At 55.1% G+C, this 14,234-nt stretch overlaps 2 protein-coding genes across 2 annotated transcripts in view; one reads left to right on the forward strand and one right to left on the reverse strand.

The window, feature by feature from the left end:
• The window catches only part of TCTEX1D2 (Tctex1 domain containing 2), a 7,059-nt gene extending 5,995 nt beyond the window's left edge, over positions 1-1,064 (reverse strand). The window contains exon 1 of the mRNA XM_026854982.1: positions 944-1,064. Within this exon, the coding sequence (XP_026710783.1) occupies positions 944-1,064 (121 nt within the window). The remainder of the gene's footprint in view (positions 1-943) is intronic.
• A 2,164-nt stretch (positions 1,065-3,228) lies between these two features.
• PDCD1 (programmed cell death 1) lies at positions 3,229-10,342 on the forward strand. The gene is given in 7 exon segments (XM_026855293.1): positions 3,229-3,326; positions 4,700-4,731; positions 4,734-4,931; positions 7,157-7,489; positions 8,455-8,610; positions 9,253-9,287; positions 10,124-10,342. Coding segments are annotated over 7 exon segments (1,071 nt in total).
• The last annotated feature ends 3,892 nt before the right edge of the window (positions 10,343-14,234 follow it).

Raw genomic sequence — 14,234 nt, forward strand, 5'->3', positions numbered from 1 at the left:
CACGGCGCCCCGCCCCGCCTCTCGCGGCGCGGGGGCTGGCACGTGTCCGTGAGCTCAGCACCGCGACGCGGGGGTGCGGGCGCACGGGGGTGTGTGTGTGTTTTTACAATTAAAATTTTAATGCAATAAAATAAATGGTAAATAAGTGCTAAATCGGTGCTATCATAGTTCTAACTGTAAGTGCAGATGAGCCCGTTGTGGGGGAGGTGAGCGTGGCAGGAGGACCGATGGGGAGCTAGAGGGGCTCCTTGGTGGGGACGGTGGCTTCAGGTGCTGGGCGCTTCTCCGGTGCCCTCGACTCACCCCAAATCATGGGGCAGCTGCAGCCCGAGCCCCCGCCTGCTGCCTTGCCCCGTGCCCCATGGGCTGGAGCGGCTGCGGACAAGGCGCCTGTGCAGTCTGGGTGCCAGCAGGGCAGGGAGGGGGTCCCTGTGCTCAGAGATGTTTTTGCAAGCCCTTGGCCTCAGCGAGAGGGACTCCGTGTTGGTGTTCCGGCCCCCAGCACCGACTCCAGTCCCGGAGCCTTGCTGGGAGCACCTGGCTGCTACGGGGCAGCGGGTGCAGGTGGAGGACAGCGCAGCCTGAGAGTATTGCCATTATGAAGCCTATTCCCCCGATTCCTGTTCATGTGTTGCTGCCAGACCCTGTGTTTTCTTCCTTCCTCCGGGCCACATGGCCCAACCATCAGCATGGAGATCCCAGCCTTGCTTCTTTCCTTCAGGAACTTCTGAAATCTTCCAGAAAGGCATAAAATTGTCACTCCCTGTTATCCTGCCCCCAGTCACACCCTTGTGCTCTTTTCCCTGCCTGCAGATGCTGTCTGTCCCAAGGAAGGCTGACAAACAACAGCTTGCATATGACACAGCCCCTTCCTGAGAAGCTGACATCCTGCTTCCTCCGCTGTTTATCTTGATGCAGCAATCTCCATGATCGCATTTCTTACGTGCATCGGCTGACGCTGCTGAGAAAGGTCCCTGGGCGCTTCGAATGGAAACAATGCGATGATGCAGCTGTGCTGGCGTGGAGCGTTCTGCTGCTGGGGAAGAGGGGCTGGAGGGGGCCATCGCATGAGGCAGGGATAGGGAGCACCTAGGACCGGGGCTCTGCAGGCAGGGTGCTGTCCGGAGGTGCCGCTCAGGTGCAGGAGGCTGTGAGGTTGCACACCAGGAGGCAGGAGGTACCTCTGCCGGGGTTTTGCTTGGGATGCACAGACACATCCTAACTGGCTCCAGGTCCTGCCCCAACCTGCTCTGAGCACAGGTGGGTTGCTGAGACCCTGAGCAGCAGCAGCACCTCCTGATTTTCACTGGCTTTAGCATCACTGCTTGCTAGAGACAATCCACCAGAGCCCTTAGTACTACCAGGCTGGGCATCAGCTCTGCCCACAGGCAGGAGCAGCACCCTGCTGCCATGATGGATGTGGCAGTGGCCCCATGCCATACCCATGTGGCACCTTCGAATTGCAGTTTTCAGTGCCCTGCACAGACCCTGCAGATTTTCACTTGCTAAAGGAACAGTTTCATGGCCCCATACCTCTGCTTACTTGCTGCTTACTCATCCCTCAGGCCGCTGCCTTTCCCCACAGGGTCAGGTGTTGTTACTCATGCAAATCGTTTGCCTTCCTAATTTCTGAGAAGTATCTGAAAGACCTCAAAGCTCTCTGTGTTTATTTGCAAATACTATTAACCATTTCCTCTTTTGCCCCAGCCACATCACCTCCTGCCTGGGTCAGACCCACAGATGTGAATTCTGTTAAACCAGCGAGGAAGTGATCTTTGAGAACCTGTGAGTTTCTCTTCCTCATCATCTTTTTGTGGGATTTTGTGTTCCAAATCTCATTTGGGAAGCTTTGCTTTCCCTAGGTTTTGAGGACATTCAGCTCTGGGCTTCAGCTGGCTCCATCTGAGGTGTTTGGTCATTGCTTTCTTGCACATCTTCCAAATATTCAGTGCTCCTTAAATACCCCAGATGCTTCTAAGCCATTTTTGGACTGATGCCCAGTCCTTTGAGGTGCCTGCTCAGGGTGATAGCTGTGTGCCCTGACGTGTGTGACGGCTGCAGGAAACCCAGGCTTCATCTGGGTCCCAGATGCATTGATGGGACCCTCACTGCCACATTGGGCCAGCTTCTTGTTGGGGACAAAAAGGACGTTTATGCTTCAGTGAAGTAGTGTGATGTGGTTGATGAAGCTCTTAGTTTTGAAGAACAAACTATTTTCTCACTTATTCCTCATTTCTCTTTCTCCTTCCTTTTTAGCTCTTTTTTTGCTCTATTTTGCAAATAGGACTGCCCCATGCAATTCACCATACTCCAGCTCAGGGAAAGGGAATTAATTTTTTTTAAGCATCAAACCCCCTCTCAGCTAACCCCAAGATCTGCCATCCACCCTGTTTGTGCTGGAGGGGGTTTACCAGCATGAGCAGGAGGCACAGCATGGCTGGAGCCAGGCTGTTTTCCTTGGTGCTGGAGAAGCTGGTGCAAGAGCCGGTGGGAGCTGTGTTGGTCTGGCAGGGTGCAGGCAGGGTGCGAAGCCTTCCTGAGGTCCGGGGTCTGCTGTGGGGCCAGGCTTCTCTGTGATGCCAGCACCCAGGGCACATGCTGGGCTGGGGCACAGCACCACTGCTCACCTTGCTTTCCCCCCCAGCAGCTTCCTAGCAGCGAGATTGATCCTTTCTTTTTTTTTTCTTTTCATCCTTTTCAATTTTTTCTCAGCAAAAAGGGGAAACAGCCCCTCCATTCTCTCTCATGCAGTGGAGCAAGTTTTCCTTCAGCGTTCTGCTGGACCTGTGGTTTCTGCTACACGCTCCACAGCTCTGTGAGCTCCCTTGGCGCTTCCTGGCCACACACCACCTCATCCTGCACCTCATGCAGCCTGGAAAGGCTCTGGTGTCAATGCCAGTCCCCAGCTTGCTGGGGAACGGTGGGGGGAGTGCTGGGGTATGGGTTTCTGAAGGAACCTGAGCATCCAAAAACACTGCCATACAGTCTGCATCTAGCCATCTGGTTTCTAGTGGACACAACAGCCTCCCCACCTCAGGTACCAACTGAGGCCCCTTTTCAAGCATGCGTTGGAAAGTTTGAGCAATTCGTGCTATGATTTTAATCAGAACCCTGTACTGCCACGCCAGGCGGGGAGGATGAGCCAGTTTTTCCTGCTGATCCCTGGCTCAGTGAGTTGCGATCTCGGTGGTGATACTCATCACATCTTCCGCCTCTAGAAACCAAAACATGTTGCAAGTGCCAAACAAGCCTCCCCACACTCAATCTGGATGCCTGGTGTGGCTATCTGGGGACACAAAGCCTCAAGGGGGAAAAGCCTCCTCGCTGTGAGAGTCCATATTTTCTAGAATTCAGTTAGGGTTTTTTTTAATGAGAACACAGGAAATTGTGAAGGAAGAGGTGATGTCCACCTCGGAGACCACCAGCACCATTGCACATGAAGAGTGTTCCCCTTGCCACTCTGACAGATGGTGGCCTCTGGCCAGGCAGTATGGAAAGGTGACAAGGAGGGGACAGCCCCCCAGGCTTGCTCTGCGACTCAAGCAGGGCCAGAAGCTCATGAGAAAGGAGTGATGCTGTAATGCCAGGATGAGACTGGAAAAGAGGACTCAGGACAGACTGGTTTGAGCCACCAACCCAGGGTGACCCCTGCCTGCCTCAGCTCAGAACCCCCTCTTTGGCCATCCCAAATTAGGGGTGGCTCCCCCAGCCCACTCCCCCAGCCCACTTGCCTGCCAGGGCTGTGTCTGAAAGTGAGATGTAAGCAAGCCCAGTCCCACAGCTTCTTTCTGAAAGTCCGGAAAATAATGAAATCATCATGAGAATCACATTCTTCACCCCAATTATTAATTTTCCCCTGACGCTTTCTAAAATTGCGGGGCACCAAGGCTGTGTTCGAGAGAAGCGGAGGAGCCAGCTGTGGTGTGCTTTCACCGCTGGTTATTTCCTATGCGAGTATTAGTCAGCGAGGCAAGCGGGGAACATTGCTGGCGGAGAAGTTGAAAAAGTCTGCTGCAAAGGTCACCCCAGTAACAGCACGCCAGCCCTAGGCACCTGCCCCTTCTTTCTGTGAATCTGTCTATGGAGAAACACACCTAAGGAGCTAAAACTTCTCCCTTCTCCTTCTCCTTCTCCTTCTCCTTCTCCTTCTCCTTCTCCTTCTCCTTCTCCTTCTCCTTCTCCTTCTCCTTCTCCTCCTCTCTCCTTCCCCTTCTTTCCCCTTCTTTCCCCTTCCCCTTCTTCTTCCTCTCCTCCTCCTCCTCCTTCTTCCTCCTATCCCTTTCCCATGTGAGCAGCCTGCCAATAGGTGCCCCATGGCTGCTCAGACCCTGCCTGGTGACCCAGTGCCACATGTCCCCCAACACCCCACTGCCATGGGCACCTGGTTGGAGCACTCATGGGTGCCTGGGAACCCAAGACAGTGCTTTTACTTATGGGCCAGGATTGGAGCTGAGGATACGTCCCCCATGGTCTCTGCCTGCTCCATCCCTGGGAGCTTTCCCCCAAAAGGGTGCAGGTTTAGTGCTGCTTGTCTTGGCAGCTGGGTGACTGCGTGAGAGCAGGCCAGGAGCGCGCGGGGAGGGGAAGGGCCCAGACCCTGCTCAGCTGATCCTTGCCTCTGTGGGGAGGAAGCTGGGGGCGGGAGGCAGCCTGGGTTTCCCTCTGGGGCAGAGATGGGCACATTTCATTTCCACCCCAGCCCCTGCCACGTATGCTGGAGAACAAGCTGCTACGTGGGGAAGAAAGCACAGAAAGAGCTGGGGGTGGCGCGATACGGCACGGCTCACCACGTCTGCCCGGGCAGGGGACCGACCACTTTGCCATGGCTCTGGGCGCCTCAAAGACAATGTGGGGCAGCGTGGAGGTGGTCCTGACTGGCCTCTGCACCATCCTGCTCTGCTGTGGCCCCATGCTGGCCAGCTGCCGCCGGGGTAGGTACCAGACCGCGGTGCGCTTGCCAGCAGAGCTGGTGACATTCACAGCCGGTGGAAGATGTCTAAGGGCTGGGAGCTTTGTAGTTATAAATAGCTCTGGTATCAAGAAGGCAGAAACCCCAAAGCTTTTGGGTACACATGGCTGAAGCAAGAGAAATGGGGATGCTCAAGGCAGAAATGGAGTTAAAAGATGGGGAAGGAGACAGGTCCCCAGCCCACACTGCTGACACTGGAGGCTCGTGGACAGACTGGCTGGGGTTGAGGTTTGGTGTTGAGCCTCTGGGTTTGTGAATGCCATGCAGGATCTGGGGTTTTCTGCTCTAGCTTTCATGGCTTTGGGCTGAGCTCTCAGCCTGTGCTACCTGGTTTGGACTTGACCCTGACAGAGCCAGGGTCCTGCATGCGGTTTTGCTCAGGGTGACATTCTGTGGAGGAGAGGAGGTAGAGTGGAGAGGGTGAGTGCAGGCAAAGTGAGTGAGAGCCCTGATTAAGCCTGTGCCCGCTCCGTCCCAGCCTAGCTCTTTCTTTGGTAGCTTCAGGTGTTTTCTGCCCCAAGCGTGGGCACAGGGCTGGACATCCCTTGGAGCAGATGTTACCTCTGGTGCTGAGAAGATGCAGGGAAACGTGTAAACCCAGCCCCTTCTTTCAGGAGTCCTCCGAGCACTTCATTCATTGCTGGTAGTGCCACTGGGTAGGAAGCAAAGCCCCGAGCCTGCCAAATATTTCCTGTTAAACACAAGAAAACACTACAAAATTTACATCTCTCAGTGCAGGCACTGCTGCAGCCAGCTCTGCCTGCAGGAGTCTGGGCACTTCCCTCTCTCCCTCCTCCTGTTCGGTTTAATCTCTCATCTCTCAGCCCTGTTTTCCACCTAATCCTGTATCTATTCAAGGAATTGTCCTGGTTCCTTTTCTGGTTGGTGATGCTGAGTTCATGGTCCTATGGCCTCAGGCTGGAGGGACATTCTAACTCTGGCTACGAGCCCCGGGGCTGCTATCTGAAGATAAATTTCTTAACGGCAGGGACTTTTCAAAGCATTGGTGGTTAGTGTTGCTTGGTCTAACCTGTGTGCAAAATGCTTCTTCTTGCTTTTTATTGCTCTAAACAACAGTTAATGCAGCAGCTGCCTCATCCTGTTGTACGGGGCTGGCTGAGCCAGGATGTTGTGAGCCTGGCCCATGTCTGCAGCATCGCCGCTGCCTGCTGAGGATGAACCCGCTGGGATCACAGGCAGGGAAATATGTTGAAGCAGCAGGGCTCATGCTAAGGGCCAGGGGGACTGCAGCCATGGCCAGCTGCCCTCTGTGCTAGGAGCAGCCTCGTAAGCCCAGCCATGATCCCCTGGGTGGGTGCCTGCCAGCCTCCCCTCCTGTGAGAAGGGGACAGATAGCTGGAAAGAGATGGCATCGTAAGTTCCAGGTCACTCTGCCCTGTCAGATGGTCTCAGGCTGGAGATAGCAAATACCATGCCCTGGGCAGCCCCTGCCCACTCTGTGCTCCCATCATGGAGCAGTGGGCAGAGCTGAAGCACCCCAGCAGGCAGCTGGACATGCGATGGTCTTCACCCAGGGTGCTGCCGCAGCCCAGGACTCAGTCCCTCTGCACGCTTTTGGAGGCAATGTCAGCTGGAGGAAGGCTGACTCAGACATTAAAATGTAGCATAGATTTAAAAATAATACAGCCCCCCGAGTCTGTTTTCCCTGGTGTAGGTGTTCTGGGTTAATTTTAGGTAGCCCAGAGCACAATTTGCTCTGTTGAAACCACTTCATGGTAGAGTTACTACCCCTGTGTATTCCCCTCCGGCCTGCAGGCACACACTCAGGAGGGGAGAGACATGTGATGTACCTCCCTGTGATCTGGGGTGATGCTGCAGGCTGGCCAAGCATCAGGCTGCCTGCATTGCTGGCAAACCCCAGAGCCTGGCCGTGGGTGAGCCGTGTGCTGCGATGGCATGGGGCTGGGTTTGCAAGCACTCGCCAGCAGGTTTTTGTAAATCCCTTTAGGGACCTTTCAGGAGCTGACAGTGAAACAGCTGAGGCATGCATGGAACCTCTGGGTTTGGGACATAGGAACCCATCACCTCTCCATGGGATGGGGTGCTAGCAGGGGCGATGGCAGGCTCTCACCCTCTTTGCATCCCTGGTTCCTGCATGGAGGTACGGGTGTCTCTGAGACCTGTGCCTGCTGTAACCATGTCTGTTCCTTCCTCTCTCCCAAACAGTGACCTTCTTCCCAGCCATGTTAACTGTCCCTGCAGGAGGCTCAGCCACATTCTTCTGCAATATCTCCATGGAGAGTGACTCTGGCTTGGAGTACAGCCTCAATTGGTACAAGGAGACCAACCACAGCCAAGCCCAAAAAATTGCTGAGATCAGCCGGAACAAACCCCCAATGAAAACGGAGAAGTATCTGCTCACCAACCACACTCCAGCCTTCAAGATCGAGATCCTGAACCTCCACCAGAATGACTCAGGCTCCTACTACTGTGGGCTGATCACCTTCTTTGAACCTGATAAAGTGATGGAGAGCAACCGGTCCCACCTGGTGGTCACAGGTCAGCCTGAGGGCTGAGCTGATGGGGAAGGTCGTTGGTGTTGTCCCATGGTGCTACAGCCCCCAGGAACATTGCAGCCCCAGGGCATAAGGCAGGCAGTCCTCTGCTGAGGGAGGACCTGGTATGGGTCAGGAGAGCACAGCTCTGCCCTTTTCCCTTGCCTTTGCATGCAGGATTGAGGCCCAGGGGCACAGGTTGTCCTCCCCCATCCACACTGCAGCTGGAACTGGTCCCGAGGCGGGATGTCTCCATCCTGCTGGGGCTGTTGTCCCCAGTGATGCTGTGGGGAGGAACAAGTCCTCACCCATGGATGGAGGCAGGAGACCAGTGCAGGGAACTGCCTTCACCCCTGAACAGCTCTGTTGGGGACAGGGACAGTGTTTGGGGTGGCGACTGGGTCTCAGACCCCTCAAACAGCCAGTGTTGGTCTAGATACTGTTGCAAAACCATGCTCTGGGAGAGTCTCATAGCCTTGTCAGCATGGGGTCTTTGTGGGGCTGAAGGTGGCCTTTTATAAAAAGGAGAAACACTGTAAAAGTCACTGTCTTTCACAACATTTCTTTCCAATGTGGGCTGATGCTGAGCTGGCCCCAGGATATGGAAGCAGCAGGGAGGCTCGGGGAAGCCGTGTCCTCCATGGGGCTTTGCTGGGCATGGGGTCATGCCACAGGGCTGCCTGTGGGTGCAGAGTGGTGCCTGACCCCCTGCACCCCAGCTCTCAGTGGTGTGAGATCATCCTCACCACCTGCAATGGGAAGGAATGGTACACGGCCAAAACGTCCCCCATGTCAGCCCAAATTTCCGGGCCCCTGGAGGGATGGCGGGTTTGTGGCAGCCTGCCTGGGACTGAGCCCTTTCTGGGAACAGCCCCCATGTTCCCCTGTTGCATTTCACAAGGACTATAGAGGCCATTTTACACTCCTGACCTGCTGTTTTGTTCCCCCTTTTTTGGATGGCTATTGCAGCAGCCCCTGAGAAGATGAATGCCACTGATAAGCCTGAGATGGAGGAAGGCAGTCCCCCAGACTACATCAAGGCTGTGCTCCTCGGCATCCTGCTGCTGGCTGGGGTCGTTGTGCTTCTGATATTCGGCTATCTCACTGTCACATATAGGAGAGGAGGTATGATCCCCTGTGGGGACCGTGCTGTGCTGAGGGGCTGGGGTCTGCCAGGGGACCTGATGAGTGATGCTCACCCAGCAAACCCAGCTGGAACTTGGGGGAAGCAGCCTCCTGGGGTACATGGACTGGTTCAACGTGTTAAACTCAGCTGTGGCATGTCTCCATGGGACAGGTATCTCCATGCCCAGGGGAGGAGGGTGCTATGGGCCCTGCTTGCCCTTTGTAGAGTCCCAGACTGCATGCTGTAGCTCCACACTGCTTGTTAGTATGGTGGCTTAATGCTGCACTCAAGTTTCTCACATGCACCTTGCCCAAGCACCTTCGGGGCACCGCATAATCCCCCCGCCACAGCTTGGGCATCACCTCAGCCATGCTGTGGTCAGCCAGAGGGGCTTTCCCAGAGGGAACCCCTGAAGAATTGTACCCCACTAATCCCAGTTAATCCCTAGACTGGGCTGGTATCTCCCTTGTCCTTGTAAATGCTCAGGGTGTTAGACCCTGAGTGAAGAAGGAAGAAGCGTGGTGCAATAGTTGCGGTGTCTAGTGGTCTCCTAGGATGTGGGGGCTCAGTCGGCCCCAGGCACAGATGCTCACTCTGTCTTGGCACACAAGCATCTACTAACCAAACGTGTTACTTCGCAGATGTGCAGAATCCACCAAGTGTAAACACGCCACCGGTGAGTTTTCTGTCTCTGACACCCTGCTATGTGGTAGGGGAGCATCGTGGCATCGCTGGGGTGCAAAGAGTGCAGGGCCTCCCTTTATCAGCCCTTCACATGCTTCTCGCTTCTCCTCTCTTGATGCTGCTTGATCTTTTCTGCACAGCTACAACTGCTTTTCTGCACCTGCAGCACAGCCCCATCACAAAAATAAAAAAAACTGCCTGAGATAGGATGGGACCTCTTTAGTCTAACCCTTCCTCAAAACGGGGTTATTTTTGACAGTGGGTTGTATTGCTGTAGAAAATTGGAGGAAATCATACCCCCCCCGCCCCTCCATTAAGCTATAATTTCTTTTGCTGCAGCTAGTGCCTGTTTCCTCCCTTCCTTTTGCTGGGCACCACAGGGAGGAGTCTGGCTCCATCTTCTCTCCAACCCCATTAGGTAGCTGAAGGCAGCAAGTAGGTTCCCCTTTGTTCTCCCCTGAATGGGCTGAGCAAACTCAGCCTGAGGCTCTCCTCGTGCACCCGTGCCAGCTCAGAGCCCAGTGGAGAGGTGGGAAGAGGGCTCCTAGCACAATCCTGCCTTCTACAGCTGGGCAGGCAGGGAGCCCAACCTGCCTGCAGAGGCAGAGAGCTGAGACCCACATGGCTTTGGCAGTGACCCCAAGGCTCGTGGTCTGGTTTCTCTGAGCAAATGCTATCCCAGGTCTGTTTGTCTTTCTGCTTTGTACTGTTCCTGCCCTCCTGGGATGCTTCAGAGCTGGTTTCAATATTTGCTGTAAAAAACGGACTTGTGCTGGGGATGGTGGGTACCTCTGGATGATGAACTGTCCCTACGGGATTTCCTTGCAGAAGGAGGAGAAGCCCCCCATGGTGTCCGTGTCTACTGTGGACTATGGTGTGCTGGAGTTTCAGTGGGAGCAGCATGCCCAGGTGCCCCCCGAGACCCGGCTGGCTGACCAGACCGAATACGCCACCATCGTCTTCCCAGAGGAGAAACCTGTCACACCAGAACGAGAAAAGAAACACCAGGATGAGAGGGCTTGGCACATGCAGTCACAGCCCTGCTGAGGGCCGGGGTCCCTCCTCGCTGAGGGGTGTGGGCAGGGACAGGCTGCTCTGGCCCCTTTCTCCCACTGCAGTTTGCAGTTGGGAAAAATCCAGTGTACCAGGACAGGAGCAACAGAGGGGCTGCTGTTGGAGTTGATATTGGACAGTCCTGGCCATGGTGGGATTGTGGCTGTGGGATGGGTATCACGGGATGAGGAAGGTCCCTGCTGGGCTCCACGTGATGCTTCTTCACTCAGTGCAGGGAGGACTGGTTGGGGAAGAACAGTAATGCTAACAGGTCTGTCACAAAGGCAATTTACATCATACCTTGGTTTTCTACCTCCATCCGGGGCTCTCTGGAATGGCCACGCTGATTCCCAACTAACAAAACACAACTGTGGGAGGAAATGCCAAAGGCCAGAGCTGGAGTGGATCCTGGGAGATGCTGCTCACAGGAGCCCAGGGCTGAGGGCTTCTCCTTGCCTGGGGCAGAGACTGTGTACCACTATTTAAAGAAACCCCTGGGAAGCAGGTGGCTGGTTTTCCTCCTGTCTTCAGGTGCTATCCTCTGCAAGAAGGGAAATCTACTTCCATGTCCCTCCCTCCGCAGGTGGGAGACAGATCTGGCCCTGCAGGGTGAATAAAGGGTTTCACGTCAGGGGAGTCTGTTGACTTGTGATGGCAAGCGCGTGGGCAGGCAAATAACGGCTCTTGGCAGTGCGCAGGCGAGAGCCGGGAGGTGGCGGCGTCTGTTGTGGTTCCTGGGCCTCTCCGTGCAATATGCAAGCTGCTCTTCCACGAAGCTGCTCTTAATAATTTAGAGAAGGCGCTTCTCTTTTTCCTCTCACCACTGTCTGAGCTGGTCACCCAGCTGCAGCTGCACACCAAGCCTCCCCTCACCAGGCTCAACGTGGGGCACCTGCCCAGCCCATTGAGAATGAGCATCCCTGTAATGACAGAGGCCTGGCTGCTATCAGCCTGGGCAAAGCTTACAGCACAGTGCTTGGTGCAGCTTTCTGGCTCAAAACTTCCATTTTCCCTCTTGAAAGTGATGCTGGCATTGTGCTGCCTGCCAGAAATCAGAACAGAAAGGAGTGACAGCTACTTGAGAAGAGAAATCCCTGTAAGGAGTGGCTTTGGAGACAGCAGAGACATGCTGGGAGACCATGAAACCCAGCAGAAACAGACAAGAGTCACCTGCATCTCACACTTCAGCAGTATTGTCAGCAGGCTTCTTTTTCCCTTGTCCCCAGTAAAACCAGCACAGCCATGGCAGAAGGGGTGAGGCATGCCAGGCATCACAATTTGTCCCCTGTGGGGGCTAGAAAATCCCTGAGAAAGCTCCAGAGGGGACCAGATAGGAAGAACATCCATCTGGGATGCCTTTCACCCTTACTCAGGGCAGGGCAGTGAATGTGGTGGCCTCCTTCAGTCCCCAGTGCAGCTGAAGGCTCCCAGTAGCCACCATGGGCAGTGCTGTAACTCCCACAACATTCACTCATGCCAGTGCACAGCTCACAGCCTGGAGGGGCTTTTTGCAAGCAGCAGCCCTGCTCCTTGCTCCAGCAGCTCTGACAGAGATCTGCTATGGCCAACCAGGCTCAGTTTGCCCGGAGAGCCAAGGCAGGAGGCAGCCACAGTGGGTGAAAAGCAGAAGCTCAGTCAGCAGTTTTGCTTTTGACTTTCCTGTCAGACACGACACCGGCGAGAGGGTGGGCCCTGCTTCATATTTTCCACCCTGCCTCTTGGGCAGCAGAGGTGCCCTTCCTGCACCCCCTGCCTTCAGCCATGGCTCCTCCAGGAGTGGTCGGGGCTGGGTCCCTTCCTCTCTCGGTGGATGGCGATCAGCAGCTGGTCAGAGGTTCCCGAGCCACCCAGTGGGGGCAGAGGTGTAGCAAGAGCATCCCCTGCTGCCACGTGGGATGTGTCTCCTCCGCAGCCTGGCTGCAATCCTGCCCCTTGCAGGACGCAAGGCTGGGGCCTGGGGGTGTGTGGGGTGAGTGGTGGGGATGCCCCAGGCTGTCAGGCACCGTCCCCCTTCCCTGTTTGGAAAAGAGGGTGCCCAGCCCTGGCAGAGACTTGTGCTGGGCATAGCACTGGCTGTGCCGGCCAGAGCAGGAGCAGGGCTGGGATGAGCTCTGGGCAGGATGCAGGTTTCAAGTCCCCACTGAGCATCCCCAAACCAAGCAGTGCCCTGAGATGGGTGTCAGCCCCCGCGCCCCAGCATCCTGCTTGGGGAGGGGGAGACGTTAGCATGCCGGAGCTGCTCTCGTCTTTCCGTGCAAACCAGGAGAGCAGCCACCCATGGTTTTGACGCTCCCTCCAGCGTGTTGATAGTAGTTCAGTCTTCCTGGAGTCACTGCATGGGATCTGGAGGAAGCTGTTTTACCTCCTGTCCTGAGAAGTCCCCAGTTCTGGCTTTCCCAGCTCCACCATCCCACATCCCTCCTGCCCCTGCCCCTCACTGTACCACAGCCCACCACTGCACCCGTAACAGCTGACTGCCTGTTATTTGTGCCAACTGGCAGGTTTGTGCCCCTTTTCTCAACTCCAAATTAAGCAGGGACCCAAGCAAATTATTTCCACCTCAGATGCTAAGGTTTGTGTCAGGTTTTCAGGGGGGGACACGACACACTAAGCTGACACCCTCAAGTCCTTTGGCTTTCCTTTCCTGCACCAAGAAGGGGCTGGGCTGCGATGAGCCCGGTGTGGTTTTGGGGTACAACCTTTCTGCTGCAGCTACTTTGCTGGCTCTGGAGGGGTGTAGGTGGCAGGTTTCAGTGGTCTTTGGTTTAGGCTGTGGAGAGGAGGTTTGCTGCAAAGTGGTTAGACAGACTCTACCACCTGGCTTTGGTTTTTGACCTCGCTTCCCTGTAGCATCGCAGCAGCTGGGTCTAATCCCTGCACCTCAAAGTCAATGGCCACCAACAGAATAAGAGCAGGGCCTCAGTCTGGTCTTCAACATCCCATTTTGGTAAAAGTGGGGTTTACAGCAGTGCAAGTGGGAGAAGAACAAGGCCCTGTAAAATTAAATAGCACTTGAACCAGACTATTTCATGTTCTCAGGATGTGCCATTGCTGGGAATGACTCCTGAAAGGCCAGAGGGGACAGGGTGTAGGTTTGGATCTGCCCACCTCATTCCTACTGTCATGAGTGATGGAGGATGCTCCTGACAGCCCCTTCCCCCATCCTTTCTGCTCACAAGTGCACGGCAGCCAAACAGGGAGGGTTCCAATTTTTCTTCCCCTGTATCACTCCAGAGCAAGCATCCCCAGCGTGGCCATGCACACTCATGTATAAACACACACAAATGTTCATGAACACACAAATGTGCACACAACTCCCCATGCAAATTTGCGTGCACACTCCCAGATTTTCACAACTGCTATGTGCCAAATACACATGCACCCCTGCAGACACACAGACCCCAGACCCAGCCACCCCACCTCTGTGCTGCAGCTCCTCCCATGCCAGGACCCGGGTACAGCTGAGGGGGTGGCTGCAGGCACTGAAGCTTCTGCATTTCCCGCACACGCTCCCAACCACGGACACCCAGTAGCTCTCCTGAGGAGTGGCTGTCAAAATGCTTTGTCAGCATTTGGCACCCTTGTCAGCTCCCTGGGATCTCATGCCAGCTGGGACCTCTGAAGAGCAGAGCTTATCCCTGGTCCCACACTGGGATCTTGCTGATGGGGTACAGCCAAATGCCACTGGGAGACCTCAGAGAGCTGGGACTGATGCCTGTCAGCTGGATATATGACTTCAGCATGCCCAAACCATGTCTAAGCAAGCAAAACCCCTTACACAGATGCTTAAGATGCAGCCTGGCTCCTTATGTACTCCAGCCTTGATTAAAGGTGATTGTGAACAACATGTGAGCAAGCATCCCTCAAAGAAACCTGAGCCCAAAAA

This window comes from Athene cunicularia, assembly GCF_003259725.1.
Source record: "Athene cunicularia isolate RWA chromosome 9 unlocalized genomic scaffold, athCun1 chr9_part1, whole genome shotgun sequence".
NCBI classification, from domain to species: Eukaryota; Metazoa; Chordata; class Aves; order Strigiformes; family Strigidae; genus Athene; species Athene cunicularia.